The sequence below is a fragment of the Lachancea thermotolerans genome (genome assembly GCF_000142805.1).
Source record: "Lachancea thermotolerans CBS 6340 chromosome B complete sequence".
In the NCBI taxonomy this organism is placed as follows: domain Eukaryota; kingdom Fungi; phylum Ascomycota; class Saccharomycetes; order Saccharomycetales; family Saccharomycetaceae; genus Lachancea; species Lachancea thermotolerans.
Window position 1 is genome coordinate 120624 of NC_013078.1, and position 13897 is coordinate 134520.

At 52.8% G+C, this 13897-nt stretch overlaps 8 protein-coding genes across 8 annotated transcripts; 4 read left to right on the forward strand and 4 right to left on the reverse strand.

Moving 5' to 3' along the window:
- Positions 1-516: 516 nt before the first annotated feature.
- On the reverse strand, positions 517-3354 carry ADE3 (trifunctional formate-tetrahydrofolate ligase/methenyltetrahydrofolate cyclohydrolase/methylenetetrahydrofolate dehydrogenase ADE3; the record flags this gene model as incomplete). The annotated part of the gene is made up of 1 exon (XM_002551809.1): positions 517-3354. The coding sequence occupies one exon, from the start codon at positions 3352-3354 to the stop codon at positions 517-519; it is 2838 nt and encodes a 945-aa protein (XP_002551855.1).
- A 237-nt stretch (positions 3355-3591) lies between these two features.
- KLTH0B01518g (KLTH0B01518p) lies at positions 3592-3936 on the reverse strand (the record flags this gene model as incomplete). Its single annotated transcript, XM_002551810.1, has 1 exon — positions 3592-3936. One exon carries the CDS (start codon positions 3934-3936, stop codon positions 3592-3594), a length of 345 nt encoding a protein of 114 aa, XP_002551856.1.
- A 395-nt stretch (positions 3937-4331) lies between these two features.
- ESS1 (peptidylprolyl isomerase ESS1) lies at positions 4332-4817 on the forward strand (the record flags this gene model as incomplete). Its single annotated transcript, XM_002551811.1, has 1 exon — positions 4332-4817. One exon carries the CDS (start codon positions 4332-4334, stop codon positions 4815-4817), a length of 486 nt encoding a protein of 161 aa, XP_002551857.1.
- Positions 4818-4851: 34 nt separating this feature from the next.
- YCH1 (phosphatase YCH1) lies at positions 4852-5301 on the reverse strand (the record flags this gene model as incomplete). Its single annotated transcript, XM_002551812.1, has 1 exon — positions 4852-5301. One exon carries the CDS (start codon positions 5299-5301, stop codon positions 4852-4854), a length of 450 nt encoding a protein of 149 aa, XP_002551858.1.
- A 166-nt stretch (positions 5302-5467) lies between these two features.
- PCT1 (choline-phosphate cytidylyltransferase) lies at positions 5468-6745 on the forward strand (the record flags this gene model as incomplete). Its single annotated transcript, XM_002551813.1, has 1 exon — positions 5468-6745. The coding sequence occupies one exon, from the start codon at positions 5468-5470 to the stop codon at positions 6743-6745; it is 1278 nt and encodes a 425-aa protein (XP_002551859.1).
- A 223-nt stretch (positions 6746-6968) lies between these two features.
- On the forward strand, positions 6969-8741 carry ILV3 (dihydroxy-acid dehydratase ILV3; the record flags this gene model as incomplete). Its single annotated transcript, XM_002551814.1, has 1 exon — positions 6969-8741. One exon carries the CDS (start codon positions 6969-6971, stop codon positions 8739-8741), a length of 1773 nt encoding a protein of 590 aa, XP_002551860.1.
- A 267-nt stretch (positions 8742-9008) lies between these two features.
- ELP2 (Elongator subunit ELP2) lies at positions 9009-11381 on the forward strand (the record flags this gene model as incomplete). The annotated part of the gene is made up of 1 exon (XM_002551815.1): positions 9009-11381. The coding sequence occupies one exon, from the start codon at positions 9009-9011 to the stop codon at positions 11379-11381; it is 2373 nt and encodes a 790-aa protein (XP_002551861.1).
- Positions 11382-11429: 48 nt separating this feature from the next.
- On the reverse strand, positions 11430-13694 carry PMT6 (dolichyl-phosphate-mannose-protein mannosyltransferase PMT6; the record flags this gene model as incomplete). The annotated part of the gene is made up of 1 exon (XM_002551816.1): positions 11430-13694. One exon carries the CDS (start codon positions 13692-13694, stop codon positions 11430-11432), a length of 2265 nt encoding a protein of 754 aa, XP_002551862.1.
- Between the last annotated feature and the right edge of the window lie 203 nt (positions 13695-13897).

Here is a 13897-nt window from a genome sequence, read left to right on the forward strand (position 1 = left end):
TTAAATATAAATCGGCTCTAGTTTGAAAAAAACGGTTCTGTCATCTCCCCCACAACTCGCTCATCAACTGAAGTTTAAAATGTCAATTTGCATGCAATGCAGCTTGATTGCGCTAAGGAGTTCATTCCGCAGCAAGTGAACATTCTATGGAAGAAATCCACCAATCGTGCTAGCAAATTTCGGAGAGTCCCACTTTTTGCTTGTTAAATGGCTAGTACTGCCTATAGAGGTGACATTAGTCTCAAGGCACTACTAGTATCACTCGCAAATTACCACCTATATCTAAATTAGCTTTCATTTTTTAAATTCATATTCACCACCCACCAAAGTACCAGGATTAACCATAAACGCTACGTTTGCTGAAGAGAGTTCTCGTCTTGTAAGGGATGCTTGCGACAGCACTTCAAATGGAAACGTCCCTGCGTTTAGGGTAGTTCCTCATTGTCATTCCTGAGCGAAAGGCAGTAACGTAACAGATGCGTATAATAGTATACAGTTATATGTGAAATTTCATGCTTAGAACATTCCCTCGATCTCGCCCTTCTCGTTGACCTCAATGTTCATGAAGCCACAGTGAGTGGGCAGACCAGGAATTGTTTGAATCTCAGCTGCTAGCGCATACAAGTAGCCAGCACCCACAGAAGCGCGGACATCACGAATTGGGAACTTGAAACCCGTTGGCACACCCTTCAGGTTCGCGTCGTGAGATAGGGAGTATTGAGTCTTGGCAATGCAAATTGGAAGATTGCTAAAACCTTGCTTGGTGTAGAGATCAATCTTCTTTTGAGCCTCTGGCAAAAATTCAACTGAACCGGCACCGTACATCTCCTTGGCGATGGTGTTGATCTTTTCCTCGACCGAGGAACCTTCAGTCTCGTACAAGAACTTGAATTTGTTGTTAGGCTGTTCACACGCCTTGATGACACCCTCAGCGAGGTCAACAGCGCCCTTACCACCTTCTTCCCAGTGGTTAGACACAAGAGCGTCATCGGCACCAGCCTTCAAAGCCTCTTCTCTGACGACTTCGTGTTCACGCTCAGTGTCAGATGACATCTTGTTGATGGCAATGACCACAGGCAGGTTGTAGGCCTTGACGTTGGTAATATGCTTGGCCAAGTTAGCGCAGCCCTTCCTCAACAAGTCGACGTTCTCATTTAGGTACTCAGTAGGCAATGGGGCATCAGCCTTGACCTCTGGACCACCACCGTGGACCTTGAGGGCACGAATGGTAGCCACAATGACAACGACGTCGGGGACGAGTCCCGAAGAGCGGCACTTTATGTTCAAGAAACGCTCACCACCCATGGTAAAGTCGAAGCCTGCCTCGGTAACCACGTAACCTTGGCTCTCCTTCTTTACTTCCTCGGAGGCAGTTGGGTCAACACCCGCGAGCTTTAGAGCGATCTTGTCAGAGATGGCGGAGTTTGCACCAATAGAGATGTTGGCGAAAGGACCGGCGTGAACGAAAACTGGAGTACCTTCCAAGGTTTGCATGATGTTGGGCTTGACGGCATCCTTTAGCAAAGCGGTCATAGCGCCAGCGCAACCGATGTCCTCGCAAGTGACAGGGACGCCGCTCTTGGAAGCACCAATGACAATTTTGCCCAATCTTTCTCTCATGTCGGACAAGGAGTTGGCCAAAGCCAGGATAGCCATACACTCGGAAGCGACGGAAATGTCGAAACCAGTTTCGCGCTTGAAGCCACGCTCGGTTGGCGCCTCGCCGATGGTGATTCCTCTTAGGAATCTGTCGTTACAGTCAACCACTCTCTTCCAGGTGATGGTTTCGGGGTCGATGTCCAAACGCGCGAACTGTGTGATTTCCTCAGGAGTCAAAGAGTCAGGATCCTCCTTGTTGATCCCCAATTTCTCGAGTCTTCTCAACATAGTAGGAGTGAACTTTCTGACACCGCGCTTCGATGGAACAAGTCTCTTGTATAGCGCGGCGTCCTTCTGGGTCTGCTCATGGAACATACGGGTGTCGATAGCAGCGGCCAGCAAGTTGTTAGCCATGGAAATAGCGTGGATGTCGCCAGTGACGTGCAGGTTGAACTCATCCATTGGAATGACCTGAGAGTAGCCACCACCAGCGGCGCCACCCTTGATACCGAAAGTTGGGCCCATGGAGGGCTGACGGACGTTGGCGAACACGGTCTTCTTAAGGTGCGCGCCAAGAGCCTGAGCCAGACCCACGGTCGTGGTAGACTTACCCTCGCCGAGCGGCGTTGGGGTGATACCGGCGACCAGCACGTACTTACCATTTTGTCTCGATCCCAAACGGTCGAGGATGTCGAGCTTGACCTTGGCCTTGGTGGACCCGTATGGCTCCAGCTCGGATGGCAGGATGCCAGCCTCGGCGGCGACCTGCGTGATCTCCTTGGGCTTCTGGGCTCTGGAGATCTCGAAATCGGATGGCACTGGGTTGGCGAGGTTCAGAGGCAGCGGCTCAAAGGCAGGCTTGCCTTCGCCCTCAAGCGAACGCTTGGCGGCCTTGAAGACGTTGCTCATCAACATGGCTACGGTCATGGGGCCAACTCCGCCCGGAACCGGGGTGATGAGCCTGACGTGCTGGCGTGCGGCCTCGAATTCGACGTCGCCCACACAACGGTAGCCGCTCTTTTTGGACGCGTCGTCGACGTAGTTGGTGCCCACGTCAATGACCACGCAGTTGCTGTTGCCCTCGAACCACGCGCCCTTCACGAACTCAGGGCGGCCGATAGCCACCACCACGATGTCGGCCTTGGACACGTAGTCGGGGATGTCCTTCGACTTGGAGTGAACCACCGTGACCGTGGCGTCCCGCGCCTTCAGCAGCTCCGCCACGGGCGAGCCCACGATGTCGGAGCGGCCGATCACCAGCGCGCGCGCGCCCGCGATGGGTACGTCATTGCGCACCAGCAGCTCAATGATGCCCTCTGGCGTGCAGGGGTGGAAGAAGGGTTTACCGTTCTTCTTGTTGAGCTCTCCGATGTTGAATGCACCGAACCCGTCCACGTCCTTGCGTGCTGCGACCGCAGACGTGATCTTGTCCTCGTCGATGTGGCCGGGCAGCGGCAGCTGCACCAGGATCCCGTCCACGCTGGAGTCCTCGTTCATCTCCTGCACCTGCGTCAGCAGAGTGTGCTCCGCGACGTCCTCGTCGAGATGCACGAAGCGCACCTCGATGCCCGCGTCTTCGGCCGCCTTGCACTTCATTCTGACGTATGTCGCGGAGTCGGGGCGGTTGCCCACCTGGAAGATGGCCAGCGTGGGGCGGAACCCGCTGGCTCCGGAGCTCATCGTTTTGATCTCCTGCGAAATTTCCTCGCGGATAGTTTTGGCAATGGCTTTGCCGTCAATGAGAGAGGCCACCATCTTGTTTTGCAGTGTGCTGTAGCAGAAGCGGTCTCGATACAATCCGGGGTACTACGCCGCTGCGTCGGCGCTCGTTTGAGCGTCCACCGGGCCCTTTATATACCTACCTGGCCGTCGCGTGCCGATGCGAAAGTTGACTCGGCCATGCTGTAATTGGAACGAATCCCGATAACCATGTGAACGGCGTGACAAGCGACCTTCGCACGCCTGGCGCCCGGAGCCTGCGGCCCTGGCCGCCTATATTATGTACTCCTGTGCTATACACGTTTTTCGCGTGCGAGCGACGCGATTAGTAGCTCTGAGATGAAGGATGTTTGACAAGCTTGCAAGAAAACTGTGACAGCGCGAGGCGCAGTGGCTCAGAGTCCGCGCCAGTGCGCCTACGCGCCGGTGCGCGCAGTCGCAACGTAACGGAGCTGCTTCTGGCCTGTGGGACGCGCTACCTGGCCTGTTTCTCGCCTGTTTGTAGCCAAATGAGAAGTTCAAGTCAAGAACCGTTGGATGACTACTGATATTGAGTAAATTGGACCAGTTTCGTACACAGTGATGAGTGTCTTGGCGGCGGCGCCGCGCAGCGAGCATGCGGCCGAGTGGCTTGGGAGTACGTCTGCTCGGTGCGCGAAGTTGTGCGGAGACTATTGATGTGCGTTTCACGCGCTTTCGCGCGTGCTTCGCGGGCGTGTTTTGATGCCTGGCGCGCTGACGACTGCGACAGGCACGGGAGCGCCTTCGTAAGCAGTGGAAGAGAACTACATGAGTGCTGCTACTAGGTGGCGGTGCCACAATGGGTCTGAGGGTGCACTGGGGCGTGCTAGGGCGTGCAATCCATGACAGCACGTGACCGCATTTCTGGTTTTGTAATATATATAACCAGTTGTAGCCCTCGCGGCCCCCACGAAAACGGCCCCAAGAGCACGCACCAGCGCCCCGCCCCGCACTCTTCCAGCACTCTTCAACCGCCTCCAGCACCACGCACCATGTCGAGCGGCCTACCCGAACCCTGGACCGTCCGCTTCAGCAAATCCAAGCGCAGGGAGTACTTCTTCCACCCCGAGACCAAGCAGTCGCAGTGGGAGGAGCCCGAGGGCACCGACCACCAGCAGCTCAAGCAGTACCTCGCAGATCACCCGCTGCGTGTGCGCTGTCTGCACCTGCTCATCAAGCACAAGGACTCGCGGCGGCCTGCGTCGCACCGCTCCGAGCACATCACGCTGTCCAAAGATGAGGCGCTGCAAGAGCTGGCCGCGTACCAGCAGCGGCTCGAGCAGGGCGAGCGCTTCGAGGACCTGGCGCGTGAGCGCAGCGACTGCTCGTCGTTCAAGCGCGGCGGCGACCTGGGCTTCTTCGCGCGCGGCGAGATGCAGCCCGCGTTCGAGTCCGTCGCCTTCGCGCTGCCCGTGAGCGCGGTCTCCGCGCCTGTCGACACCGACAGCGGCGTCCACCTCATCAAGCGCGTTGCCTAAGTACTAGAAACATACGCCTTACAAAAACACTGCCCTACATACGCCACAGGTCCGGCACGTACGCCTCCGTCACGCTCGCGTCCTCGCCGTACTCGGCCTGCCAGTGGTTGAACCCGCCACGCAGCACGCACACGCGCATCCGCGCCAGGTCCTCGTCCGCCACGCTGCGCAGGAACTTCATCGCGGCCGAGGGCCCGCGCTGCTGCGACTGCGCACAGTGGAACACGCAATTGATCGGCTGCGCGCCCGCGGCACCCGCGGCGCTTCGCAGCCGCTGCATCAGCTCCTCCATCCGCGCCCCGCCGTCGCGCAGCTCGCGGTATGGGTAGTTCCACCCGTTCACTATATGTCCACCTATATAATCGCTGCCTCGCACGTCTATCACCTGGAAGGGCTCGCCGGCGCCCGTGGTGCCGCGCTTAATCCACTGGAACAGCTCTGCGGCGTCCACATAGCGGATCGCCGCTACAGATCGCGAGTTCATGTTGTTTCGACGGTTCGTTCTTCGTATTTCTGACACAGACTAGCAAGGTTAATTTCCACAATTGAAAACTTCGCCTTGTACAAAACATGGGAACGAGACGTACAAGAGCGGTAAACACAGCAATTGCAGCGTCAAGGACCAAGTGCAAGCCCAGCAAACGCGCAGAATGGCCAAGGATTCCAGTCAAGGGTCTTTAAAATCGCGCCTGAGCAGCGGATCGCTCACAAACCTGTTCAAACTTAACCGCAAGCGTCGGCTGGACGACGAGGACTCCGATTCGGCGGCGTCGCACTCTGGAGAGTCTGGCAGCGAGTCGCGCAGCGAGACGAAGAAGAGGCGGCGATCGGCGGGCGAGGCCAGCGAGCCGCAGCAGGGGATGGACAAGCAGCAGCAGGAACAAGAGCGCGAGTGGGACGCGGCGCTCCCTGAAGAGCTCCGCAAGTTCCGGCCCGTGGGGTTCCCGTTGAACCTGCCGCCCACGGATCGCCCCGTGCGCGTGTACGCGGACGGTGTGTTCGATCTGTTCCACCTGGGCCACATGAAGCAGCTCGAGCAGTGCAAGAAGTGCATGCCCAACGTGACGCTGATCTGCGGCGTGCCCTCAGACCGCATCACGCACAAGCTGAAGGGCCTGACCGTGCTGTCGGACGTGCAGCGGTACGAGACACTGAGACACTGCCGGTGGGTCGACGAGGTCGTGGAGGACGCGCCCTGGTGCGTGACCCCGGAGTTCCTGGAGCAGCACCGCATCGACTACGTGGCGCACGACGACCTGCCCTACGCGGCCGCGGACAGCGACGACATCTACCGCCCGATCAAGCAGATGGGCAAGTTCGTCGCCACGCAGCGCACGGACGGCATCTCCACCAGCGACATCATCACCCGCATCATCCGTGACTACGACAAGTACCTGATGCGCAACTTCGCGCGCGGCGCCACGCGCCGCGAGCTCAACGTATCCTGGCTCAAGAAGAACGAGCTTGAATTCAAGAAGCACATCCAGGACTTCCGCTCCTACTTCAAGAAGAGCCACGATTCCATCAACCACGCTTCCAAGGACCTCTACGTCGAGGTCCGCGAGATGCTGCTGCGCAAGACCCTCGGCAAGAAGGTCTACTCCAAGCTGGCCGGTCAGGACCGCCCGCAGCAGGCCCTCAGAGGCTCCTCGCCCGCAAGCGAGTTCGCACGCACCTTCACCGACCACCACGGCGGCGCCAACGCGCTCGAGAGCTCCCACGAGAGCTCCCACGAAGGCTCCCGCGAGGACTCCCACGACTACGACGACCAAGAAGACCACAACGACGATGATGACGACGACGATGGCAGTGAATCCGACCGCGCCAACGAAAAAGAGCGCGAAAACGACGATTCTAGCTACAAAGACACGGACAGCAGCGGCTCATCCCGCCGTACCCGTCGCGCCCGCCACGCCGGTGGCCGTTGAGCCCAGCTTCCAGGCTCAGCCGCCTAGCCCGCCTAGCCCGCCTAGCCCGCCTGCCCGTCACCTGCTCGTCGCCTGCTCTCTATGGCCGGTACCGGCCTTTAGTCCAGCATGTTGTACGATCTAATACCAACGATGCAGAAAATTTTGATGTAATATATGTTACCGCTTTTTTGAACGATGAGCAAGAGATCCCAAGAGTCAGATCAAAGTCATCAAGCTCAAAATGGGGTTCCTAGGAAGGTTATCCAGCACTGAGACTCGGAGGTGTTTCTCAAACACACGCAATGTTTACAAGAAGCTCAATAAGTACTCCTACATCATCACGGAGCCAAAAGACCAGGGTGCGTCCCAGGCGATGCTTTTCGCTACCGGCTTCAAGCAAGAGGACTTCAACAAGCCACAGGTCGGTGTGGGCTCGTGCTGGTGGTCAGGCAACCCATGTAACATGCACTTGCTAGACTTCAACCATAGGATCACCGCGTCCGTGGAGAAGGCCGGGCTCAAGGGTATGCAGTTCAACACAATTGGTGTGTCGGACGGTATCTCGATGGGTACCAAGGGTATGCGTTACTCGCTGCAGAGCAGAGAGATCATCGCAGACTCCTTCGAGACCATCATGATGGCGCAGCACTACGACGCGAACATCGCAATTCCCTCGTGTGACAAGAACATGCCCGGTGTTCTGATGGCCATGGGAAGACACAACCGTCCCTCCATCATGGTCTACGGTGGTACCATCCTGCCCGGTCACCCCAGCTGTGGGTCGCAGAACATCCCCAAGAACATTGACGTTGTCTCTGCGTTCCAGTCCTACGGCCAGTACCTGTCCAAGTCTTTCACCGAGAACGAGCGCCAAGACGTCGTGAAGAACGCGTGCCCCGGCCCCGGCTCGTGCGGTGGTATGTACACTGCCAACACCATGGCCTCCGTTGCCGAGGTGCTCGGTATAACCCTGCCAAACAGTTCCTCGCACCCTGCTGTGTCCAAGGAGAAGCTTGCCGAGTGTGACTCCATTGGTGAGGCCATCAAGAAGACCATGGAGCTGGGTATCACCCCACGTGACATCATGACCAAAGAGGCCTTCCTCAATGCAATCACCTACGTCGTGGCCACCGGTGGCTCCACCAACGCCGTCCTGCACATGGTCGCCGTTGCTCAGTCTGCCGGCGTGAAGATTACCCCCGACGACTTCCAGCGCATCAGCGACAAGACTCCTTTGCTGGGTGACTTCAAGCCTTCCGGTAAGTACGTCATGGCCGACTTGATCAAGGTCGGTGGTACCCAGTCTGTCATCAAGTTCCTATACGAAGAGGGTTTCTTGAACGGAAACACCATGACCGTCACTGGTGAGACCCTGGAGCAGCGTGCTGCCAAGGCCGCGCCTCTGCCAGAGGGCCAGGATATCATCAAGCCCATCTCGCAACCTATCAAGCCACAAGGTCATCTCCAGATCTTGTACGGTTCCCTGGCTCCAGGCGGTGCCGTCGGTAAAATCACCGGTAAGGAAGGTACCTACTTCAAGGGTAAGGCTCGTGTTTTCGACGAAGAAGCAGGCTTCATTCACGCTCTGGAAAGAGGCGAAATCAAGAAGGGCGAGAAGACTGTCGTTGTTATCAGATACGAGGGTCCAAAGGGTGGCCCAGGTATGCCAGAAATGTTGAAGCCATCTTCTGCTCTTATGGGCTATGGTTTGGGTAAGGACGTTGCCCTCTTGACTGACGGTAGATTTTCTGGTGGTTCCCACGGGTTCTTGATCGGCCACATTGTTCCCGAGGCCGCTGAGGGTGGTCCAATTGCCCTTGTCAAGGACGGCGATGAGATCATCATCGACTCCAACAACAACAAGATCGACGTTTGTGTCTCCGAGGAAGAACTCGCCCAGCGTAAAACCCAGTGGCAGGAACCTGCTCCCCGCTACGCTAGGGGCACCCTGTCCAAGTACAGAAAGTTGGTTTCCAACGCCTCTCTGGGGTGTGTCACTGACGGTGACAACTGAAAATCACAACTTTTCCGACATTGGAGCTTGCAGAATGAAATCTGAGAGCTCTCTTATTTATTGAAAAATAATGCAGCAACGTAGTAAACATACAAAGTCCATTGAATGGACGGTTTATATTAGGATAAAATCAAATTGATATCTTACTCTCTTACATGGCTTGCTTACTGCCATCATTTGTCTTCGAACCTGCTAATTCGTCAAAAAATTTTGCAACTGAAGAAGCTCATCTCGCTTCTTGGACCTTGAAATAAGTCGCAGTAACGAATGTCAGGGATGGCTAAGGCTGAGGCCATTTTCATTGGTGGTAACAGGCAAACACAGGCTAGTGACTACAATCCTAAACATGGCATTTTGGCTTATGGCGCTGGTAAAACCATCGCGTTCTGGAAACCTTTGGATCCAGCTCATCGCGGAGTTTACGCAACATTGAAGGGCCATGATGCCGAAGTTACGTGCGTGAGGTTTGTTCCTGGAACCGAGTTCATGATAACTGCGTCAGAAGACTCGCAAGTTCGTTTGTGGGCTTTTGATGGAGAGGACAACAGCGCAATGGCATGCATCCAGTCAACCGATCACCACAAGCACACCATCACGTCACTTTCTGTGCTCTCTAATTTGCTAACAGTGGGCTGTGCTGATGGTTCGGTCTCTGTTTGGCAAATAAACGAGCGTCAGATCTCGCTTGTCCACTCTTTTGTTCTCAAGGCAGGCGTATTCCCTCTGTGTATGGCATTGAAAAGCGTCGAAGACAGCAAAGTCCTGCTGGCGGTGGGCGGAACAAACTCGAATGTATTTATTTATTCTTTCACGCGCGAAGCGGCAGCGCTGGAGAATTTCCAACTAGCAGCTACCCTAGAAGGCCATGAGGACTGGATTAAGGCTATGGACTTTTACGAGGAAGGCCCAGGGAACATGCTTCTCGCTACAGGCTCTCAAGACCGCTACATTAGGTTATGGAGAATACGAACAAACGATCTAATAGACAACTCTGATGAAGACGACAGTAAGTTGAAACTGTTGAGCAACAAGCAATCCAAGTTTTATATCGACGGCAGCTTGAGAGTGGCCATAAATTTCGAAGCTCTTATCATAGGGCATGATGACTGGGTCTCTTGTCTCAAGTGGCACAGTGACAAGCTTCAACTGTTGGCTTCTACCGCGGATACAGCGGTGATGGTTTGGGAACCTGATGCAGAGTCTGGAATTTGGGTTTGTGCGTCCAGATTGGGAGAGTTGTCCTCCAAAGGTGCGTCTACTGCAACTGGTTCATCTGGAGGCTTTTGGTCTTGCAATTGGTTCACTCAAGAAAAAGCTGATTACATCCTTACAAATGGTAAGACAGGATCATGGAGGATGTGGAAATCTGACGATATTAGCGGATGGGAGCAGCAACTTGCCATAACAGGGCCCACAAAGCCCACTACCGATGTAGCATGGTCGCCAAATGGGCTTTACCTCCTCGGAACCTCTCTAGACCAGACAACAAGGCTTTTTGCACGTTGCAAGCTTGATGGGGAACAAGACAAAATCAGCGGCTCTTGGTTCGAATTTTCCAGGCCCCAAATCCATGGTTACGACATGATTTGTGTTGAGCCCATTTCAAACACGAGGTTCATCAGCGGTGGTGACGAGAAGATTATGAGATCGTTTGATGAGCCAAAGGGCGTTGCTCAGATACTACAAAAATTTGCTGGGGTGCCCTTTGAAAACGAGAAATACATGCCAGAATCCGCGTCTTTGCCTGCATTGGGCTTATCGAGTAAGGCTACTGCTGATGTTGATGAGGACGAGGACGAAGACCCTGATGCGCGCGAGACAAATGAAACAAAAAACATTTCTTTCGACATTGTTGCCTCGCTTCACTCCCCCCCTGTAGAAGATCAGCTCCAGAGACACACGCTTTGGCCTGAAATTGAAAAACTCTACGGCCACGGTTACGAGATTTCCTGTCTAGATGTGAGTCCTGACGCGAAGATAATAGCTTCTGCTTGTCGATCGAACAACTTACAGCACGCTGTCATAAGGTTTTTTGATTCTAACACATGGTTGCACTTAGAGCCGGCACCACAATTTCACAACTTGACGATAACCAGGCTCCGGTTTTCTAAGGACAACACCCAACTCTTGAGTGTCAGTAGAGATAGGCAATGGGCAGTATGGAAGAGGGACCTTGAGACCAACCAGTTCACACTAGCTTACAAAAATGAGAAAGCACATACAAGAATCATATGGGATTGCGAGTGGGCTCCACTTTCTTTTGGCAGCGTATTCTTGACTGCTTCTAGGGATAAGAGTATTAAGCTTTGGAGGTTTTCTGAAGAGGAACAGGACTACTTGCAAGAGGCTTCCATCAAGCTTGGCATATCTGTGACGGCAATTTCAGTTCACGAGAAACTTTTTGACAATAAACTTATAATAGCTGCGGGTCTGGAGAACGGTTCTCTTCAAGTCTACACCTACGAAAATGAGTTCCAAAAAGTTCTCGAAATTGAAGATAGGTACACGCCTGCAGACAGAATTTCAAGGCTCAGGTGGAGTTCAAACGGCAATGAGCTTTTCCTTGCAGCAGCGAGTGCAGACACCTCCTTCCGCATCTATTCTGTCAAATCAGAAAGCATAAAAAATTCTCCAAATTAAAAATCGTTCTACTTAATGTATGCAAGGTTTTCTTATCGAACAATGCACTCATAATGCAATATTCCAAGTGTTGAACCATTGCAAGTATCTAAAGTCGATCGCAGATCCTTGCATACCCTGTGCGATAGGTGAGAAGAGATTGTAAATGTAGATGCAGCCTGCATAAAGCAAGGCGTAAATAATGTAATTCAGGTAGAACCTCTTTGGAACGCATGTTTCAAGCACGAAACCGAGAACCAACAATGCGAAATATAACGCTGGGACGTAATGGTGCACATACGTAACTCTTCCCATAGCAACAAATGGTAGATAGTGTAAGAGCCATGCCAAAAATGGTAAAATTCCCTGCATTCCAACCTTGCTCAAGAAGTCGGAAGTCACTAAAACGGATTGTCTTCTCCACTTGTAAGCCAGTCGCAGAATAATAAATACAAAGGCTACAAGAGAGCCGGTGGAGAGCCACGTCTGGAATGGTGAGCCCATGAGGAAATACTTCACTGTGTGATGGCCCCAACCGCACATACGTAACCCAACGTGCAATATTGGCCATTCCCAGGCTTCGCTCGCCAGTGAGTCATACTTGTCTTCGTCGGGTACCAGGGCATTGTTTGAAGAAGCCATCGCAAAATTTATCAAGACAAAGTCAGCCCAGAACTTGGATTTTGGGGGGATATAGCCCTCAGTTTTCTCCATCGCAGGGTTCCAATGGTCCTCAACGTTCCACCATGTTGACTTATCGCGCTTTGTCCATGAGTGTTTGCAAACAATCTCTGCCTGCTTAAATCCCCATGCAGGGTATGCTAACCCTGTAGTGGCCAAGTAACACCCGAGTTCTTTATGTCTCAATCTGAAGCTTGTAGAAATGGGATGCAAAACAGATGGGTCTTCCTGTGGCAGTGAGGAGTTGGAGGAATCAAGCTGTTCGACTATTTCCACCACCCAATCATCCTTTGTATCACCTATGACTTCGTCCCCATATCCTGAAACTTCGTAGCTGTTCTTGGACACATGTGCAGGGATTTCATGGGAATGTAGATTGGCTTGAGTGTTCTTGTGCACCAAGCGAATCTCGGAATTGTCCCTTAGAAGAAGATGCTTGCTATCAAGTATAGTGGAGTTGTCAAGACTTAAGCCAGATTCCCTTGAAAACTTTACAACCCACCTGTTATTGTCATCTGAGTGGCCATAACCGGTAACTTGGTGTTGTCCTGATCCTAATGGATACAATTGTACATGCGAGTGTAGCAAATTAGGGCTAAGTCCATGTGACCGAATGGTCAGCTCAGAACCGTAAGCAACATCTCTTGGGCCAACCTCAATGTTGTTCCCATCGAGGTTTACTTGGAAAAGCGTGTTCGTGGCAGCGTCGCCGGTACCAGACCGGCTCAAGATTGTGAAGTGAATTTTGAAACAGAACAGGTAAATCATGAAGGGAATTACGATGAGGTCAATAATGCGGATGAACCAATGTTTGTAGTAGCGCAAACGACCCATGTTTTTATCATAATGGTAAGACAGTAGATCGGCAACGGTGTAAACCCCCGCGATAACTGTTACGAAAAGGCCCACCCACTTGACAGAGCAGACACATCCGATTGAAATCCCGAGGAGAAGCATCCAAAGAGACCACTTCTTAGTGAACTGTTTCCCCCGCAGCTTATGAACCTCAGTGATGCAGTGAAAAGTGGTTGCAGTGAAGAATAGTAGCATCGAGTCCAAAAGAATAAACTTCGAAAGCGAAATGAATGATAGCTCCAAAGCAACCATGAGGCCCAATAGGTACGAGCACAGCGTGCTGAAACCTAAATTCTGAGCGGAAAGTAACATAATGGGTGCGCACAAAGCGCCGAACGTAGCGTTGAACTGCCTCATGAACTTAAAGTTTACGCCATTAGGGTAGGGGTCGCCTGATGAGAAATCAAAGTTTCCATCGAATCCTGCAAGGTATTCGCTGAGTGCTATCAGCATTTTTCCAAGCGGTGGATGAACGTCGTGGTAAAATTCATGCTTGATATAGTATGATCCAAACTTTCCAAAATGCGCCTCGTCCCAGACAACGATATCGCTAGCATCTATTTTCATGAATCTCACGTAAAAGGACAGCAATGTGATAGCGGCTATCCCTCCCATGTTGGCAAATTTGGCAATCTTTCTTTTCTTGAGCTCAGCTCCGTGAGTTTCCACTAGCTTTTCATCGTTCTTCTCGTGCAATTCATTGTCGTCTGTGTCGCTCAATTGATCTCCATCGAAGTTCTTTCGCCGTTCCCTTAGATTTAGTTCTGAAGACTTGGGCAAAAAGCCAGAGCTTGACATTTGCGGTCCTTGTTGGATACTGTGCCCGGATATTCCTGTAGATCGATTTTAGAACATCGAACTCACTATTTCATGTTAGTGAATTTTTTCGCGATTATATATATACATCACACTAAATTAAGACTCGATAGAGCCAGTTTCAACGTTTGAAAACCGCACAGAATTGTTCGGCTCTCTCTCTCTCTCTCTTCGCCATGGGTTCT